This window comes from Globicephala melas, chromosome 3, assembly GCF_963455315.2.
Source record: "Globicephala melas chromosome 3, mGloMel1.2, whole genome shotgun sequence".
Lineage (NCBI taxonomy): Eukaryota > Metazoa > Chordata > Mammalia > Artiodactyla > Delphinidae > Globicephala > Globicephala melas.
This window is the reverse complement of record NC_083316.1, coordinates 154,898,765-154,916,229: the sequence shown is the minus strand read 5'-3', so window position 1 is coordinate 154,916,229 and position 17,465 is coordinate 154,898,765. Positions and strand designations below refer to the sequence as shown.

General features: G+C 35.4%; 1 protein-coding gene across 4 annotated transcripts in view; it reads left to right on the top strand.

The window, feature by feature from the left end:
- LOC115846190 (zinc finger protein 354B) overlaps positions 1-17,240 on the top strand; it is a 33,084-nt gene extending 15,844 nt beyond the window's left edge. For all 4 annotated transcript variants that reach the window (XM_070045291.1, XM_070045289.1, XM_070045292.1 and 1 more), the window contains one exon: positions 12,152-17,240. In XM_070045291.1, coding sequence (XP_069901392.1) covers positions 12,152-13,737 — 1,586 coding nt within the window. In that variant the 3' untranslated portion in view covers positions 13,738-17,240. The remainder of the gene's footprint in view (positions 1-12,151) is intronic.
- The last annotated feature ends 225 nt before the right edge of the window (positions 17,241-17,465 follow it).

Genomic DNA, 17,465 nt, shown 5'->3' with positions numbered 1-17,465 from the left:
AATGTACTATCATCTCAAGATAGGGATAGTTTCATTTCTTCCTTTCTGATTTGTATGATTTTTATTTCCTTTTCTTACCATATTGTACTAAGTAGACTTTCAGTACTATACTGATTAAGAGTGGTGAGAACAGACATTCTTGCCTTGTTCCCAATCTTAAGTATAAAGCATTTAGCCTTTCACCATCAAGTATACTGTTAGCTCTAGGTTGCTGCAGATGCTCTTTATCAGGTTAAGATATTTTTCTGGGAGGCCAAATGACCTTCACTTCAGCAGATTACATTTATAACATAGTGACTAAGAGATTTAAGAGTCATACCAACCAAATACAGTGGGTGAACCTTGAGTGTTTCCTAATTGAAAAAATTTATGAAGCAATTAGGGAAGTTCAAACACTTCCATGTATATAAGATGCTACTAGTGAGTAGTGTTAAGTTCATTGGCTGTGAGATGTTTTGCTTTTTTTGTTTTTTTTTTAAGACCTTATCCTTGAGAAATGCATTTGGAAACATTATTAGATGAAATGATATGATGTTTAGGATTTGCTTTAGCCAGTCTGATGGAGGAGGAGTAAGAGCTTATATATGAAGTGTTGGTGGTTGTTGTTGCATTGTACAATTCTCTCTGTTTTTGTATATATTGAAATTTTTCCATAATAAAAAGTTTTAAAAATTGGAGTTACAAAAAACAAATTGTCTAGACCAGCATTCCTTTTTTCAGTAAGACACAGGATGTTCACAAAATGTGCACCCATCTATAATTATACTGTTATGTGTAATTCCCAGCATACCAATTTTAAGTCTTTCAATCCTCTGGTTCTCAAGAAAGCCCCGTGAGAGTACCAATTAAAGTCACATTTTTATTGAGATATGACATTGAATCTGACTGATTATTGGATAAATCAGGGAAATACTTCAGGAAATAAGGCCAAAAAGCCATTTGGGGTAAAAAAAATATTCTGCCTTCAACCCTCACCCGTATTCCTTCATGTAGTATTGGGGAAAGTTTTTTTTTATCTCCTGCCAACTCAGAAAAACCTCTCCAAAAGACAGAAAACAGTTACTATTGAATAAACATTAAACCAAATTTCCGCATGCATCATAGGTAACCTGCTGATGAGATTAAAAGAGGGTGGGGTTTCTTTCTGGTTTTTTTTGCAGTACTCGGCCCTCTCACTGTTGTGGCCTCTCCCATTGCGGAGCACAGGCTCCGGACGCACAGGCTCAGCGGCCATGGCTCATGGGCCCAGCCGCTCCGCGGCACGTGGGAACTTCCCGGACCGGGGCACGAACCCGTGCCCCCCGCATCGGCAGGCAGACTCTCAACCACTGCGCCACCAGGGAAGCCTTCTTTCTGTTTTTGTAATGTAGCTGAGCAATTATATACATGTTCTCGAGGTTAATTGTAATTTGTCCTCATTTAAGGGGACTGACAACACAGTTAGCTATACATTCTTTCATATTTATCCTAAATTCACCTGGCAGTTGGGCTATCTGTGCTAGTGAAAAGAAAACTGGTATAGTATGATGAGCAGGTGGTAACAGTTTGGAGTTCGGCACTAGGTAAACTTCCACAATGACAGGGAGATAGAATCACTATCTTTCTTGATGTTTACATTTCAAAGAGATGGCTCCCAGGCTCTCAAGAAAAACATTCCTGGTTTGTAATGCTGACAAAGGCTTTACAAGTTTACATACATATCAAAGGCATAGAGGAAGTATTTACAAATACAAATTTTCTCAAAGAATATTCTAAGAAAAAGGGCAGGGGTGGCGGCACATATCTTTCCCTTTTGGCAAAAGGGAACATTCAATTTTTAAGTTTTCACTAGCAAACTGCCAATCCCCTAAAATCCTAGAAAACTGTAACCACTGCCTGTACCTCTTTCCTGCCTACATCCTCCACTATCTAAGGATAGTTTGGATACTATTCAAAGCTCACATTTTGCTTCTGTTTCTATCTTTTGTTTTTGTTGTAGAAATGATCACATTGTGTTGTGACTGCATGTTGAATTATTCGTTTCTAATGTTAAATTAGGCTCCTGGAGGAAAGGAATTATTTCTTTTCATTACTAGATCTCTGGTGTCTTACAGAGCACCAGTGCCTAGAATAGAGTCTGGCACATTGTAGCAACACAGTAAATATTTGTTGAATGAATAAAATAAAGAGTAATCAGTGTCTTTTAAATAACAGAATGTGATAGGCTGAATAATGGCCCCTAAAGATACCTGGGACCCTGTGATGTTACCTTTTGTTTTGTTTTGTTTTTTTAATTTATTTATTTTTGGCTGTGTTGGGTCTTCTTTGCTGCACGAAGGCTTTCTCTAGTTGTGGTGAGCAGGGGCTACTCTTCGATGGGGTGCATGGGTTTCTCATTGCGGTGGTTTCTCTTGTTGCGGAGCATGGGCTCCAGGAGCGTGGGCCTCAGTAGTTGAGGCTCACGGGCTCCAGAGCACAGGCTCACTAGTTGTGGTGCACGGGCTTAGTTGCTCCGCGGCATTTGGGATCTTCCCGGACCAGGGCTCGAACCCGTGTCCCCTGCATTGGCAGGTGGATTCTTAATGACTGCGCCACCAGGGAAGTCCCTGTGATGTTACCTTAATATCGCCTTAAGTTACCTTAATGTGATTGAATTAGGGATTTTGAGATGGTGAAGTTATCCTGGATTATCTAGGGGTGCCCAAGTGTAATCACAGTTGACTTTTTATGAGAGAGGCAGAAGGAAATTTGACAAGAAAGCAGAGGTAGTATAATGATGGAAGCAAAGAGAAATAAGATGCTATGCTGTTGGCTTTCAAGGTGGAGGAAGAGACCATGAGCCAAAGAACGCAGCTCTAGTGGTTGGAAAAAGAAAGGGAGTGGATTCTCTCCTTGAGCTCTACTAACACCTTGGTTTCAGCCCAGTGAAACTGATTTCAGACTTTTGACCTCTAGACAGTAAGAGAATAAAATGCGTTGTTTTAAGCCACCAAGTTTGTGATACTCTGTTACAGCAGCCATAGGAAACTAATACACAAGATGAGTTCTCTAAGGATAAAAACAGTGGAAAATAATACTGGATGGGTAGGAACTGGGATCAAAGGAACATAGTGAGAGTCAGTAGCAGTAACCATTATAGGGTAATGAGACCCTCAACCTAGGCATACTTTAGGGATGGCTGTTAGAGACATTTCAGTGATGGAATTTAATTAAGAGCATTTGGTGACTAGGCTTGGAATGGGGGGGGCAGAAAGTTTTGAGATGGGATTAAGAACTTATGGCAGAGCAACTGTAAGGTTATGATGTCATTCTGAACGAGGGAAAATAGTAAAAAGGTTTGAAAAAGCATGTGCCAGGTTCAGATTTGGACAGACTGAATTTGAAGTATAAGAAAAATACTAAAATGGAAATGCTGGTAGGCAGTTAGAAATACCACTTAAAGTATTTTGAGGAAAGTTGGGATAGTCATTCATGCAGCGGGATTTAGAGTGGATAAAATCAACTAGGGAAAGAAGAAGGTTGAAGATAGAATCTCAGAGCCTTAAGAGCCAAGGAGAGAGAATCTAGACCTAATGACAGAAACTAGTCAGGGTGGTAACCATGCACAGATGACAACTGTTTGTCATTTGTTAGACTTTCTGCCCCCTGGCAGAGGAGAGATAAGCAAGATCATTTTGGTATCTATAAATTTCTGACTTGTTCATGAGGTAGCTCAGGCTTGGTCTAAGATAGACCAATGTTTGATCTGCATTTCAGGAGATAGATTTGTAGGCCTTGCTAAAACCAAAATAAAAGGAAGAAAACCCTAAGCTGGTCATAAAGAACACTTAGGAGGTCCATGGTCCAAGGCTCTTCTTTGCTTCAGGGGCATGGTCCAAGGCTCTTCTTTGCATGAATTTAGGACTCTGGTGTTAGCACTTGATGGTGTAGTTGGGATGAGTAGAACTGATACAGCACCTTGTAGCTAGGCTTACAAGATTGTCATCCTATCTTGCAGATCATGACCTTTTTTCATCCAAGCCGACTGATAGGGCCTCTTATCTGAATGGAACGTCTTGATATGGTTTTTTAATGCTTTGTAATAGTCTACACCTTTATAATTTGGCATATAAAGTGAGCGTCCTTGACACTATTCCTTTTAGATTTTTGAAGCTTTTTTTTTCCTTCAAACTTTTTATTAATGATGAATATACAAGTCTTTATGTGTGGGTAGTCATCTGTCAATCTTGATAACATATTTAAAACTGAATAATAATTTTCTCAAAAATATTAATCTAGTTATAGTTCTTTTTTTAAATTAAGAATTATATTTTTTTCTTTCTATTATCATTATGAACTCATGGCTTTTTATGATGTAGTATTTTTGATACAGCTTGTCGACTTAGTCATCAGGAACTCTTTTAAAGCAGGTCCTATGTCCCTTGACACAGCCCTTAGACACACACACTCACACACGTATATGTTTGTGTATATATGTTTTTGAATCTCAAGGGCAGAGGATTGAGTTAGCCATACTCTGTTTAGTAGCACATTTTTTACACTCATGTCTACAAGGCCCATTTTTTCATTCTTATATTTCTACTCCATTCTCTTCCCTATTCCCTATCTCACCCCACACCACGATAGGCAAACATGCTAATGAATTTAATGCGTATCTTACTAACCTTATAAATTTTGTTAGCATCCTTGCTTTCTACTAATATCAGTATGTCCCACACTCACTGTGTACCACCTTCCAGAGCCCATACAAAGAAATCTCAGACATATTTTGTACCTCTCATAGGCCATAAAGGAAATAGCCATCCTTCTAAGGAGTCCTCACTCATTTTAGTGTTAGAGATCAAAATCTTGAAGACTGTAACACACATGTACTGGTGGGATGATATTGTTTAGAGCTCCTTTAGAAAACAGAGCCAGAGATTTATTTACAGGATATTTTATTTTCCATTTTAGTTCCAACATTACTTTAAAACTTACCTATTGAAATTTGACTTTTTGTAAACTATAACTGTGCTATCTTTTTTTTTTTTTTTTTTGCGGTACACGGGCCTCTCACTGTTGTGGCCTCTCCCGTTGTGGAGCACAGGCTCCGGACATGCAGGCTCAACGGCCATGGCTTACGGGCCCAGCCACTCCGCAGCATGCGGGATCTTCCTGGACCGGGGCACGAACCCGTGTCCGCTGCATCGGCAGGCGGACTCTCAACCACTGCACCACCAGGGAAACCCTGTGCTATCTTTTATAGTTCAGTGAACCATATAAATATTCTAGCTGAAATCATTGAATTATGGCCTTAATAAAATTTTAGTTGAATTCAGTTTTTTACTATTACCATGTTAGCCCTCCTTTACCTCCTTCTGTCCTTGGCTGTCCATATTACTGACTCTTGACTTTTCAGTATTGCATGCAATTCATTATTGCCTCTTGCTTGAGGCACATACTGGCTTTTCCTAGCTCACAACTTTTGGCTTCATCTTATATTTTGACACTTCCATACACTACCTCAATAATGCCTACCTGTTTCCCTGCTTGGATTGGTCCTGAAACCTCCCCACAACCCAACTATTCTATAATACAATTTCTAATATGAGTTTAAAAAATGTGTGTATATCAACTAAGAGTATTTGACATTGTTCAAAAAGATTAAAAAACTGTGTTTAAAGAAGATTAGTAAAACAAAAATTGTAATTTGAGTGTCATATTGAGGAATTTATAGTGAGTAGGAGATGATTTCTGGTCATAACCCACAAGGTAGAAGAGGAAACTATATGATATTAATGGATATACTAATATTGAAGCAACTTTGCTTGCATTCCTGGAATAATGCAGTGTTGGAATCTGTTTGCTAAAGATAATTTTCTTAGAATGTTTGCACTGATATTGATAACTGATACTGTTATGTAGTTTTCTTCCTTTGTATTATTATCTGGTTTGTTTTCATATTATATTTCCTTCATAAAAGGAACTAGGAACTTTTCCTTTCTTTTAAATGCACTGGCATAATTTATAGAGCCTTGGGACTATCTGGTCCTTCAAGATTTGGTAGAATTCTCCAGTGCTTTTTTATAGGATTGCTCTTTAATAACTTAATTTTTTCAATGATAATTGGTCTGTCCCAGCTTTCTAATTGTAATGGGGTCAGTTTTGGTAACCTGCATTTCTCTAGAGAATTATCTGTTTCGTATAGGTTTTCATAGATTTGAATAGAGATATCTGTTCTCTTCATCATTAATTCCTGTTTTTATCCTTACTTTTTTCTTCCATGGCTTTCTTTCCATTTACTTAGTTTTTCTAGTGTTGTGAGCTGGGAATTTAAATTAAGCTGTACTTTATGTTTCCTGTGCTCCTGTTCCGATCTTCTTGGTTATTTTTTTCATATTTTTCAATTCAAAGTGGGATTAATCTTTCTGGTGGTCACTTCAGCTCTTCTTCAGGCTCTTTGCTAGAGTTCTTCCTTTCTCTGGCATTTTTTTTCAGTCTACCATTGCTCATCACAGAGCCTTTTACCTGGGGAAGTGAGGATCAGGAGCATACAGGGCTATGATGCTGGGAATTGTTGCTTTTTCTCTCTCTCTCTTTTAAACAACTGTGTTGAGGTATAATTCACATACTATAAAATTCATGCTTTTAAAGTGTACAATTTAATGGTTTTAAGTATGTTCACAAAGATCTTCAACTATTGCCACTAATTTTAGAACATTTTCATTACCCCAGAAAGAAATCCTGTACCAATTAGCAATCACTCCACATTCCTGCATCCTCCTAACCCCTGGGAACTCCTAATCTACTTTCTGTCTTTGTGGATTTGACTATTCTGGACATTTCATGTAAGTGGAATCATATAATATGTAGCTCTTTCTATCTGGCTTCTTTTACTTAGCATATTTTCAAGATTCATTCATGTTGTAATATGTATCAGTACCTCATTCCTCTTTATGGATGACTAATATTCCATTGTATGGATATATCACCTTTTGTTTATCCATTCATCTGTTGATGGACATTTGAGTTTCCATTTTTGGTTATTACAAATAATGCTGCTATGACCATTTGTGTAAAAGTTTTTATTTTGACATATGTTTCATTTCTCATGGGTGTATACTTAGGATGAAATTACTGAGTCATATGTTTAGGCTATGTTTAACTTTTTAAGTAACTACCAAACTGTTTCCCAGAGCAGTTGTATTTACTATTTTACATCCCCACCAGCTATGTATGTAGGTTCCAGTTTACCCAAATTCTCAACAAAACATTTTATTGTCCCCTAATTATTTTTTTTATTGTGGTAAAATAAAAATAATGTAAAATTTACCATTTTAACTATTTGTAAGTATACACTTTGATGCCATTAAGTACATTCACAGTGTTGTAACCATTATCATTATCCATCTGGAGAAGTTTTTTATAATCCCTTACTGAAACTCTCTACCCATTAAATAATAATTCTCCATCTGCTTTTCTCCCCAGCCTCTGGTAATCACTATTCTACTTTCTGTCTCTGTATTTGACTGTTCTAGAATCCTCAGAATTGGAATCATATAACACTTGTCATTTTGTGTCTGGCTTATATCATGCTGCATGATGTCTTCAAGGTTCATCCATGTTGTAGCATCTATCACAATTTCATTTCTCTGTAAAGCTGAATAATAATCCATTATATGTATATACTACTTCTTGTTTATCCATTCATCTGTCAATGGACATTTGGGTTGTTTCCACCTTTTGGCTACCGTGAATAATGCTATTATGAGCATGGGTATACAAATATCTCTTTGAGTCTTTGCTTTCAATTCTTTTGGGTATATCTGTAGGAATGGAATTACTGAATCCCATGGTAATTCTCTGCTTAACTTTTTGAAGAACTGCCATACTGTTGTCCACTGTGGCTATATTATTTTACATTCCCAACAGCAGTGCACAAGGGTTCCAGTTTCTCCACATCCTTGCCAACATTTGTTATTTTCTGTGTGTATACACTCACACATACACACATGTATATAAAATATACACACACACATATATATTAGCCATATTAACAGACGTGGAGTGGAATATTGTGGTTTGAATTTTTATTTCCTGACATGTTGAACATCTTTTCATGTGCTTATTGGCCATTGGTATGTCTTCTATAGAGATATGTCTATTCAAGTTCTTTGCTTATTTTTGAATTGGATTGTTTGTTTTCTTATTGTTGAGTTGTAGGTATTCTTTATATATTCTGGATATTAACCCTTTATCAGATACATAATTAGAAAATATTTTTTCCTGTTCTGTAGGTTGCCTTTTTATTCTGCTGATAGTGTTCTTTGATGTACCAAAGCTTTTATTTATTTTTAATTTTTCTTTTTTTTTTGGCCACACTGCTTGGCTTGCAGGATCTTAGTTCCCTGACCAGGGATAAAACCCTGGCCCTGGCAGTGAGAGTGCTGAGTCCTAACCACTGGACTGCCAGGGAATTCCCCCAGAAGCTTTTAATTTTGATGAAATCCAATTATTTGTCTATTTTTTTCTTTTGTTTCCTGTGCTTTTGGTATCCTATCCCAGAAATCATTGCTAAATCCTAGGTCATGAAGCTTTTACCCTATGTTTTTGTCTAAGAATTTTATAGTTTTAGATCTTACATTTAAGTCATGTATTCATTTTGAGTTAATTTTTGTGTATGGTGTTAGGTAAAGGGTCCAGCTTCATTTTTTTTGCAAGTGGATATCCAGCTTTCCCAGCACTATTTGTTGAAAAGACTGTCTTTTCCCCATTGAATAGCCTTGGCACCTTTTTATGGGCAAAATTCATTTGCCCATATATGTGAAGGTTTATTTCTAGACTTCCTGTTCTATTGATCTATATGTTCATCTTTATGCCAGTACCACAATGCTTCGATTATTGTAACTTTGTATAAGTTTTGAAATCAGGAAGTATGAGTACTCCAAATTTGTTCTTCTTTTTCAAGATTATTTTGGCTTTTCAGGGTCCCTTGAGATTCCATATAAATTTTAAGATGAGTTTTACTATTTCTGCAAAAAAAACGACATTGGAATTTTGAAGGGCTTGCATTTAATCTCTAGATCACTTTAGGTAGTATTGCCATCTTATGAGTATTAAATCTTACAGTCTGTAAATACCTGATGTTTTTCCATTTACCTATGTCTTCTTTACTTTCTGCAGTGTTTGTAGTTTTCAGTGTACAAATCTTTTACCTCCTTTGAGTTAATTCCTAAGTAGTTTATTCTTTTTGATGCTATTGTAAATGAAATCCTTTTCTGTATTTCTGTTTTGGCTTGTTCATTGTTAGAGGATAAAAACACAACTGTTTTTGTGTTGATTTTTTATCCTGTTACTTTGCTGAATTTGTGTATTCTAACAATTTTTTTGTGGAACCTTTACATTTTCTACATATAAGATCATCTGTTGTCATCTGTTGCAGACTATCATATATATAATGGATAAACAAGATCCTACCATATAGCACAGGGAACTATATTCAATATCCTGTGATAAACCATAAATAATGGAAAAGAATATGAAAAGAATGTATGTATGTGTAACTCAAATCACTTTGCTGTACAACAGAAATTAACCCAACATTGTAAATCAACTATACTTCAAAAAAATAATTTTTTAAGAAAGATCATGTCATCTGTGACTGAGATCATTTTACTTTTTCCTTTCCAATTTAGATATCTTTTATTTATTTTTCTTGCCTGATTGCTCTGGCTAGAAATTCCAATACTGTGTTGGGTTGAAGTGATAAAAGTGGGCATCCTTATCTTGTTCCTGATCTCAGAGGAAAAGATTATAGTCTTTAACCATTGAGTATGATGTTAACTATGGGTTCTTTAAGGATGGTCTTTATTGTGTTGGGATATTTTCCTTCCAGTCCCAGTTTATTAAGTGTTTTGGGGTTTTTTTAATCATGAAAAGGTGTTGAATTTTGAATTTTGTCAGATGCTTTTTTCTACATCACTTGAGATGATCATGTGATTTTGTGTCTTCTTTCTGTTAATGTGATGTGTTGCTTTAATTGGTTTTCATATGTTGAACCATTCTTGCGTTCCAAGGATAAATCTCACGATGTATAATCATTCTAATATTCTGAATTCTCTTTGCCTAGTACTTTATTGAGGATTTTAAAATCAATATTCACAAGGAATATTGGTCTTTAGTTTTCTATTCTTATAGGGTTTTTGTCTGGCTTTATTATCAGGGCAATGCTGGCCCCATAGAATAAGTTAGGAAATATTGCCTCCTCTTTAGTTTTTTGGAAGAGTTTCAGAAGGAGTGGTGTTAGTTCATCTTTAATATTTGATAGACAATAAAACTATCTGGTACAGAGCATTTTTACTATTGGGAGGCTTTGATTACTGGTTCAATTGTTTTACTAGTTATATGTCTGTTCAGATTTTCTACTTCATAATTCAGTTTGGGTAAGTTTTGTGTTTCTAGGAATTTGTCCATATCATCTAGGCTATACAATTTTTTGTCATACAGTTATCCATGGTTTTTCCTTATAATCCTTTTTATTTCTTTTGACTCCGTGGTAATGTTGCCAACTTGCATTTCTGATTTTAGTACTTTGTGTCTTCTCTTTTATTTTTAGTCAGTCTCACTAAAGGTTTGTCAATTTTATAGATCTTTTCAAATAACTGATTTTGCATTTGTTGATTTTTTTCTCTACTGTTTTTCTATTTTCTGTTTTATGTTTCTAAGTTCTTGTCTTTATTATTTCTTCCTTTTGCTAGCTTTGGGTTTAGTTTGGTTTTTTTTCTAGTTCCTTAAGTTGTAAAGTTATGTTGTTAATTACAGCAGGATTTAAAATATCTTTATATATATATTTCTTAATCCTTATATTTTTATAACATTGAAGTGTTTTATCCAAGAATAGGAGAGGTTTTTCAGGTGACTTTAATGTTATTCAAGACTGTTCTAGGGACTTCCCTGGCAGTCCAGTGGTTAAGACTTCACCTTCCAATGCAGGGGGTGCATGTTTGATCCCTGGTCAGGGAGCTAAGATCCCACATACCTCGGGGCCAAAAGACCAAAACATAAAACAGAAGCAATATTGTAACAAACTCAATAAAGACTTTAAAAATGGTCCACAACAATAAAAAAAAAATCTTAAAAAAAATTTTTAAAGACTTTAAAATTTTTTCCCATATAAGTTTTTCATATTTCTTGTGAATTCATTTCCCTAAATCTTTGTATAAATGAAGATTATTGATTTTAGTGTGTTAATTTTATATCTTGGTATGTCACTGATCAAGGTTTATCATTGATTCTCTGAGGTTTAATTTCAGCTATAGTATTATATCATCAGCAAATAGAGATAGTTTTATTTCCTCTTTACTCATGCTTATGCCTCTAATTGATTTTGCTTGTGTACTTGTATTGGTTGATACATCTAGTACAATGTTGAACAGAAGTGAAAGTAATGGGCATCCTTGCCTTGTTCTTGATCATAGTGGAAATGTCTCTAGAGTTTCTTCATTAAATAAGATACTGGCTTTAGGACTGAAGTATATGTATTTATCTTGTTGAGGAAGCATCCCTCAATTCCTGTTTTTCTTGAATATTTTTATTATCAGTGGTGCTGAATTTTTTTAAGGCTTTCTCATTATCTCTATACTCATAATTTTTTCCCTTAGGTACATATTATAATATACTGTGGTTAAGTGGTATAATAAGGGGAATAGATTTTTGGAGCTCAGAGTCAGGAAAGGGTGCAAAGAGGAGCTTAACACTGGAACTGAATCTGAAGGCTACAGAGAAGTTTGACATGTAGGAAAAGTAGGGAAGACATTCAAGATTAGAAATAATTACAGAAATGAGAGTGATGTCATGGAGATAATGTATGAGTCTGTCATAGGCTTTGGATACTAGACTGCATTTCCCAATTCATACTCCTCCTCTGATGCCTTCTCTCCATTCTCCTGGTAATGTGTATACTCTCACCTTCTTTAAATGAGCATCTTTGTTTTATTCACCCTAGTACTCCAGCTCTCATCCATTATTATTTTATATGGTAACACTGTTACTTTCCTATTTTTTCCTCTTGCTAGTTTCTTTTAGCCAGAAAGCAATGCCTTATTTAGATATCATTAATATTTAGTCCTTCTACACATTTAGTCTCAGCTAATCATGTGGATCATTGGCAATTTCTTTCTTTTTTTTTCTTCAGGATGTAAGAGCAGTCCTAAAACCACAAAGTCAACTCAAACTCAAGACTCATCATTTTGGGGGCCAGTAAGGAAAAGACTCAAAAAAAATGAACCCTGGAACTTCATATCAGAAAAATCCTGCTTATATGAAGACAGAATAAAGAAACAGAAGGACAAAAATGAAAGTTTACAAATAATTTCAGTCACCCATACAAAGATCCTCACTGTAGAAAGAAGCCATAAAAATAATGACTTTGGCCAGAATTTCAGCCTGAAATCAGTGTTTGTTAAGCAACAAAAGACTGCTAGAGAAAAAACACCCTCAAAATATGAAATACAAAGAAATAGCTTCAGGCAGGATTCAAATTTACTTAACCAACCAAAAATCAAGACAGCAGAAAAACGCTATAAATGTAACATTTGTGAAAAAGCCTTCATTCACAATTCATCCCTTCGTAAACATCAGAAAAACCATACTGGAGAGAAATTATTTAAATGTAAAGAATGTTTGAAAGCCTTCAGCCAAAGTTCAGCTCTTATTCAACATCAAAGAACTCATACTGGAGAGAAACCCTATATATGTAAAGAATGTGGAAAAGCCTTCAGCCATAGTGCATCCCTTTGTAAACACCTAAGAACCCATACTGTGGAAAAATCCTATAGATGTAAAGAATGTGGTAAATCCTTCAGCAAAAGGTCTACCCTTTTTATACATCAAAAAATCCACGCTCAAGAAAATCCCCACAAATATAACCCAGGAAGGAAGGCATCCAGTTGTAGCACATCCCCTTCTGGATGTCAGAGAATTCATCTCAGAAAGAAGTCCTATTTATGTAATGAATGTGGCAATACCTTTAAGTCTAGTTCATCTCTTCGTTATCATCAGAGAATTCACACAGGAGAGAAACCTTTTAAATGTAGTGAATGTGGGAGAGCATTCAGTCAGAGTGCATCTCTTATTCAACATGAAAGAATTCACACTGGAGAAAAGCCTTATAGATGTAATGAATGTGGAAAAGGTTTCACTTCTATTTCACGACTTAATAGACACCGAATAATTCATACGGGAGAGAAACTGTATAATTGTAATGAATGTGGTAAAGCCTTAAGTTCCCACTCGACACTCATTATTCATGAGCGAATTCATACTGGAGAGAAACCATGTAAGTGTAAAGTGTGTGGGAAAGCCTTCAGACAAAGTTCAGCTCTCATTCAACATCAGAGAATGCATACTGGAGAAAGACCCTATAAATGTAATGAGTGTGGGAAAACATTCAGGTGTAACTCATCCCTTAGTAATCACCAGAGAATTCATACAGGAGAGAAACCGTATCAATGTCTAGAATGTGGGATATCCTTTGGCCAAAGTGCAGCTCTTATTCAACATCAAAGAATTCATACAGGAGAAAAACCCTTTGCATGTAGTACCTGTGGGAAAACTTTTAGGCAGAGCTCATCACTTATTGCGCATCAAAGAATTCATACTGGAGAGAAACCCTATGAATGTAATGCATGTGGGAAACTCTTCAGCCAGAGGTCGTCCCTTACTAACCATTATAAAATTCACATTGAAGAGAACTCCTTCAAAGTGGATTTGCATGTGTGAAATCCTTAAACCAAAGCTTATTAGAATACAGTTGGCCTTGCTTATCTCTGGGCTCCACATCCACTGATTCAAATAACTGCAAATTTTAAATATTCAGAAAAAAAATTCCAGTAAGTTCCAAAAATTTAAATTTACCACACACTGGCAACTATTTTCATAGCATTTGCATTGTATTAGGTATTACAAGTAATTTAGAGATGATTTAGAGAGGATGTGCATAGGTTATATGTAAATTCTACACCATTTTATATAAGCGAATTGATCATCAGATTTTGGTATCTGTTGGGGGGGGTCCTGGAAACAGTCCCCCATAGATACTGAGGGACAACTGTATACATACTAGAGAATGATTTAGTAAATGTAATGAATATGATAAAATTTCTATTTTAATTTAGTCCTCACAGTTATTAAAGTCTAAGGATAAACCTTAACTGTGTAATAAATACGTGGGACACTTTCATACCTGTCAGTCACTTTTTTAAATATCCTGAGACAAATCACCAAATATTGATTTTGGCCATTTGTAAGATAAAAGGTAAGGTTTTTCTCTTATACAGCGTTATACACTTTATGCAACATATAAACAGAAAAATTTGGGTGCAGGGGTGCTGGATTTCTCATTAGAAACCAACTGTATAAGCTAATAGCATATTTATTACAACTAACATTTTAATAGCAAACAAAATCTTAAAATATATGCATTTATAGAGCCAAGGACCAAATAATAGATAAAAATAAACTGCAAACTACCTCAGTCTGGAACTTGCCTTTTCTTAAACTGTTGTCAAACTTTGTACATGGTTTTCATCAAAAAAGAGGCAAAACAAAAACAAAACCCTCTGTTCTCTTCCTCCTTTATTTTTCTAGTTACTTCCAAACTACACCTGTTTCCCAAATTTTTATGCAATTTCTAATTTTGTTTTTAGAATTATTTTTCTTTGTTGTACTGAAGTCATATTTATTCTATAACTGTACTTGCTATGTTCTATACAGCATGCTAATTTAAGTAGGAAAAATATACTTTGATTAGGTAATCACTTTAAAGTTAAAACTATTTTTTTAGTTCACTGCAGAAGAATTCCTAAGAACCTATCACCTGTAGCAAAGTCTTAAAAAGGGATCAACTTCATGAAATAAAAGCATGTTTTCCCCACTTGAGGTTTTCTAATTTTTAAAAATCTCAGACTCCAAAGGAAAATAAAAGAAGGGAAAGAATTCTAAACCATTTAAAAGCCAGTTTACTCAGTAAATGTTTCTTTAACTCCTGAGCCAGGTATTATCCCAGGCACTGGAAATTGTTCAGGAGAAAAGAACAGGCCTTCAAGAAGTCATGAATTGAGGGGCGAAAGGAGGGGGTTGAAGAGGTAACAAAGTAAGTAAATTACTATGTGTTAGAGTAGTTTTCACAGAGAAATAGATGATACAATGATACTATGTTACAGAACACAAATACTGTAGAGATTTGTGCAGGATGCGGAAAGAAGGAATGGACCTAACGAAGGGAGCCCCAAAGGAGCAGGGACAGTCATTCCTGAGCCCAATTTTGGAAGAATAATGGGAATTCTCCAGAGAGTGAGATGAGTGCTTCAAGGGGAGGGAGCCACATAAGCAAAGGTAAAGGTGGGTGACAGCATGACATGTTTGTAGAACATCTGTTAAGTTGTGAGAATGACAGGTTGAAGCTTGAGAAGAAGGCAGAACTGAAGGTCTTACTGCCATCCCAAAGAACTTGAATTTGATTCTGAAATTTCTAGAACCAATGAAAGATTTTATATAAGGGAAATTGTTCTGGCAGTAAGGTGTAGAGACTGAATTTAGGAGGTTGAAGACAGCTGAACAGACAAACCTAGAAGACTAGAGCCAGAAGACTAGAATTCAGAGTAATTAAAATACACAGTTGGTAGTCAAAACCACACTATGTGAACTTGGCCAGCAGAGTGTACAGATTAGAATGAGAAGCAGGGATCATGGATAAACCCCACAAAAAATATCAGTAAATAAGGAGTTGGTAGAGGAAAAGGAATTTAACTAAGATGAAATGTAATGGCCCTAGAGGTAGGAGAAAAGCCAGAAGAGTGATGTTACTGAGCCCAAAGGAGAACTGAATCTCTGTAGTGTCAGGTGCCACAGATCACATAACAGAGTAAATTGGAATTGGTAGCTAGAATGTTGGAGACCTTGGCAAGAGCAATTTCTGTTAATTAGGGTGAACAGAAGCCACATTATTCTAGGTTAGAAGATGAGAACTAGTGGGCTGTTTTACACTATGTTTCAAGAAGTTTAAATGAAGGGAAGAAAAGAGGGTTGCATTTAGAAGGGACAAAATTACTTAGGGAGCATTTCTGTGTTAATAATTGAGGCAATGTATACACATGTTGAAGATGAACTAATGAGATCATTGTGTGGAACATATTTTCTGAGAGATTCTGAAAGAATTAGAGCATAGGTGGAAGAATTTACCTTAGGCTGGAGAGAAAGGTAGCCTACAGAAAGATAGGAATGCAGATAAGTTTCTGTTTAATTTGAAGGTGAAGGAATTTCTATCGACCTTATTTTCTGTAAAGCCAGAGAAGGATTTCACTTTTTTAAGATGTTGACTATAGTAGCAATTTTTGGATCTTTGGGTGCTTAAAAATGTTAATGAGTTTCAATCTGTGTTCTGGAGACTTTTTAGGAAGTCATGGCTCTGAGTTCACTCTATACTCATGTTTCAGTAAGAAAGCTCCACTTTTATTCTATATGTTTGATATTTGTGTTACTTTTTGTGTTTTTTTTTTAAGAAAAGAATTTGCTGGTAAATTAAAGTTTAAAAAGTACTTAGGATAAGAAAGAATGCTTTAAAAGAGTGATAAGTCTGAACAGAGACTGGAAAGGATTATAGGAGTTCAACAAGTGTGTGGAGATAGATGGAAAGACATTCACATAGGGGAAAGGTTTGTGCAATGGAAAGGAAGCATAAGAGGACATGATGTCCTCACTGTACTCTTGTAAGTAGTATTTTTTAAACTTCATTTTCCAATTATTTGTTACTAGTACATAGAAACAAATTGATTTTTATATATTGACCGTATAGCCAATAACCTTGCTAAATTGACTTTTTCTAATAGCTTGTAGATTCTTTGGAATTTTCTGCAAACACAATGATCATCTGTAAATAATGACCATTTTATTTTTCTCTTCTAGTTGTAATACATTTAAAATTTTCTTCTTACATTATAGTACTATATACAAGCCAGTACAATGTTGAATATGAATGATGGCATTCATTTTTCACCATTTAATGATGCTACCTTTAATTTGTCTGTGGATATCTGTTATCAAAATAGAAACATACCCCTGTATTCCCAGTGTGCTGTGAGTTTTTATCATAAATGGGAGTAGTATTTTGTCATATTTATTTTCTACATTTAGTGAAATAATCATAATTTCTCTCTTCACACTTTTAATAGGTGATTATATGGACTGAATTTTTATGCTAACCGATGTGTTCCTGAAATAAATTCTACCTGGTCATGATACATCATCATCTACGTTGTATGTGTTTATAAGATCAGGTTTCTTCCTTAATAAGTAGAAGCTTGATGAAGTGACCAATATGTGTTTAAGAACTCAGAGCAAATTTTTTTATCATCCAAATCTGAAGGATGAATGGAATCATAATACCTAGAGAGAGGAAGGGGATGGCAAGGACAAGAGTACCACAGGAGCAAAAGGCTCAGAAGGAGAGT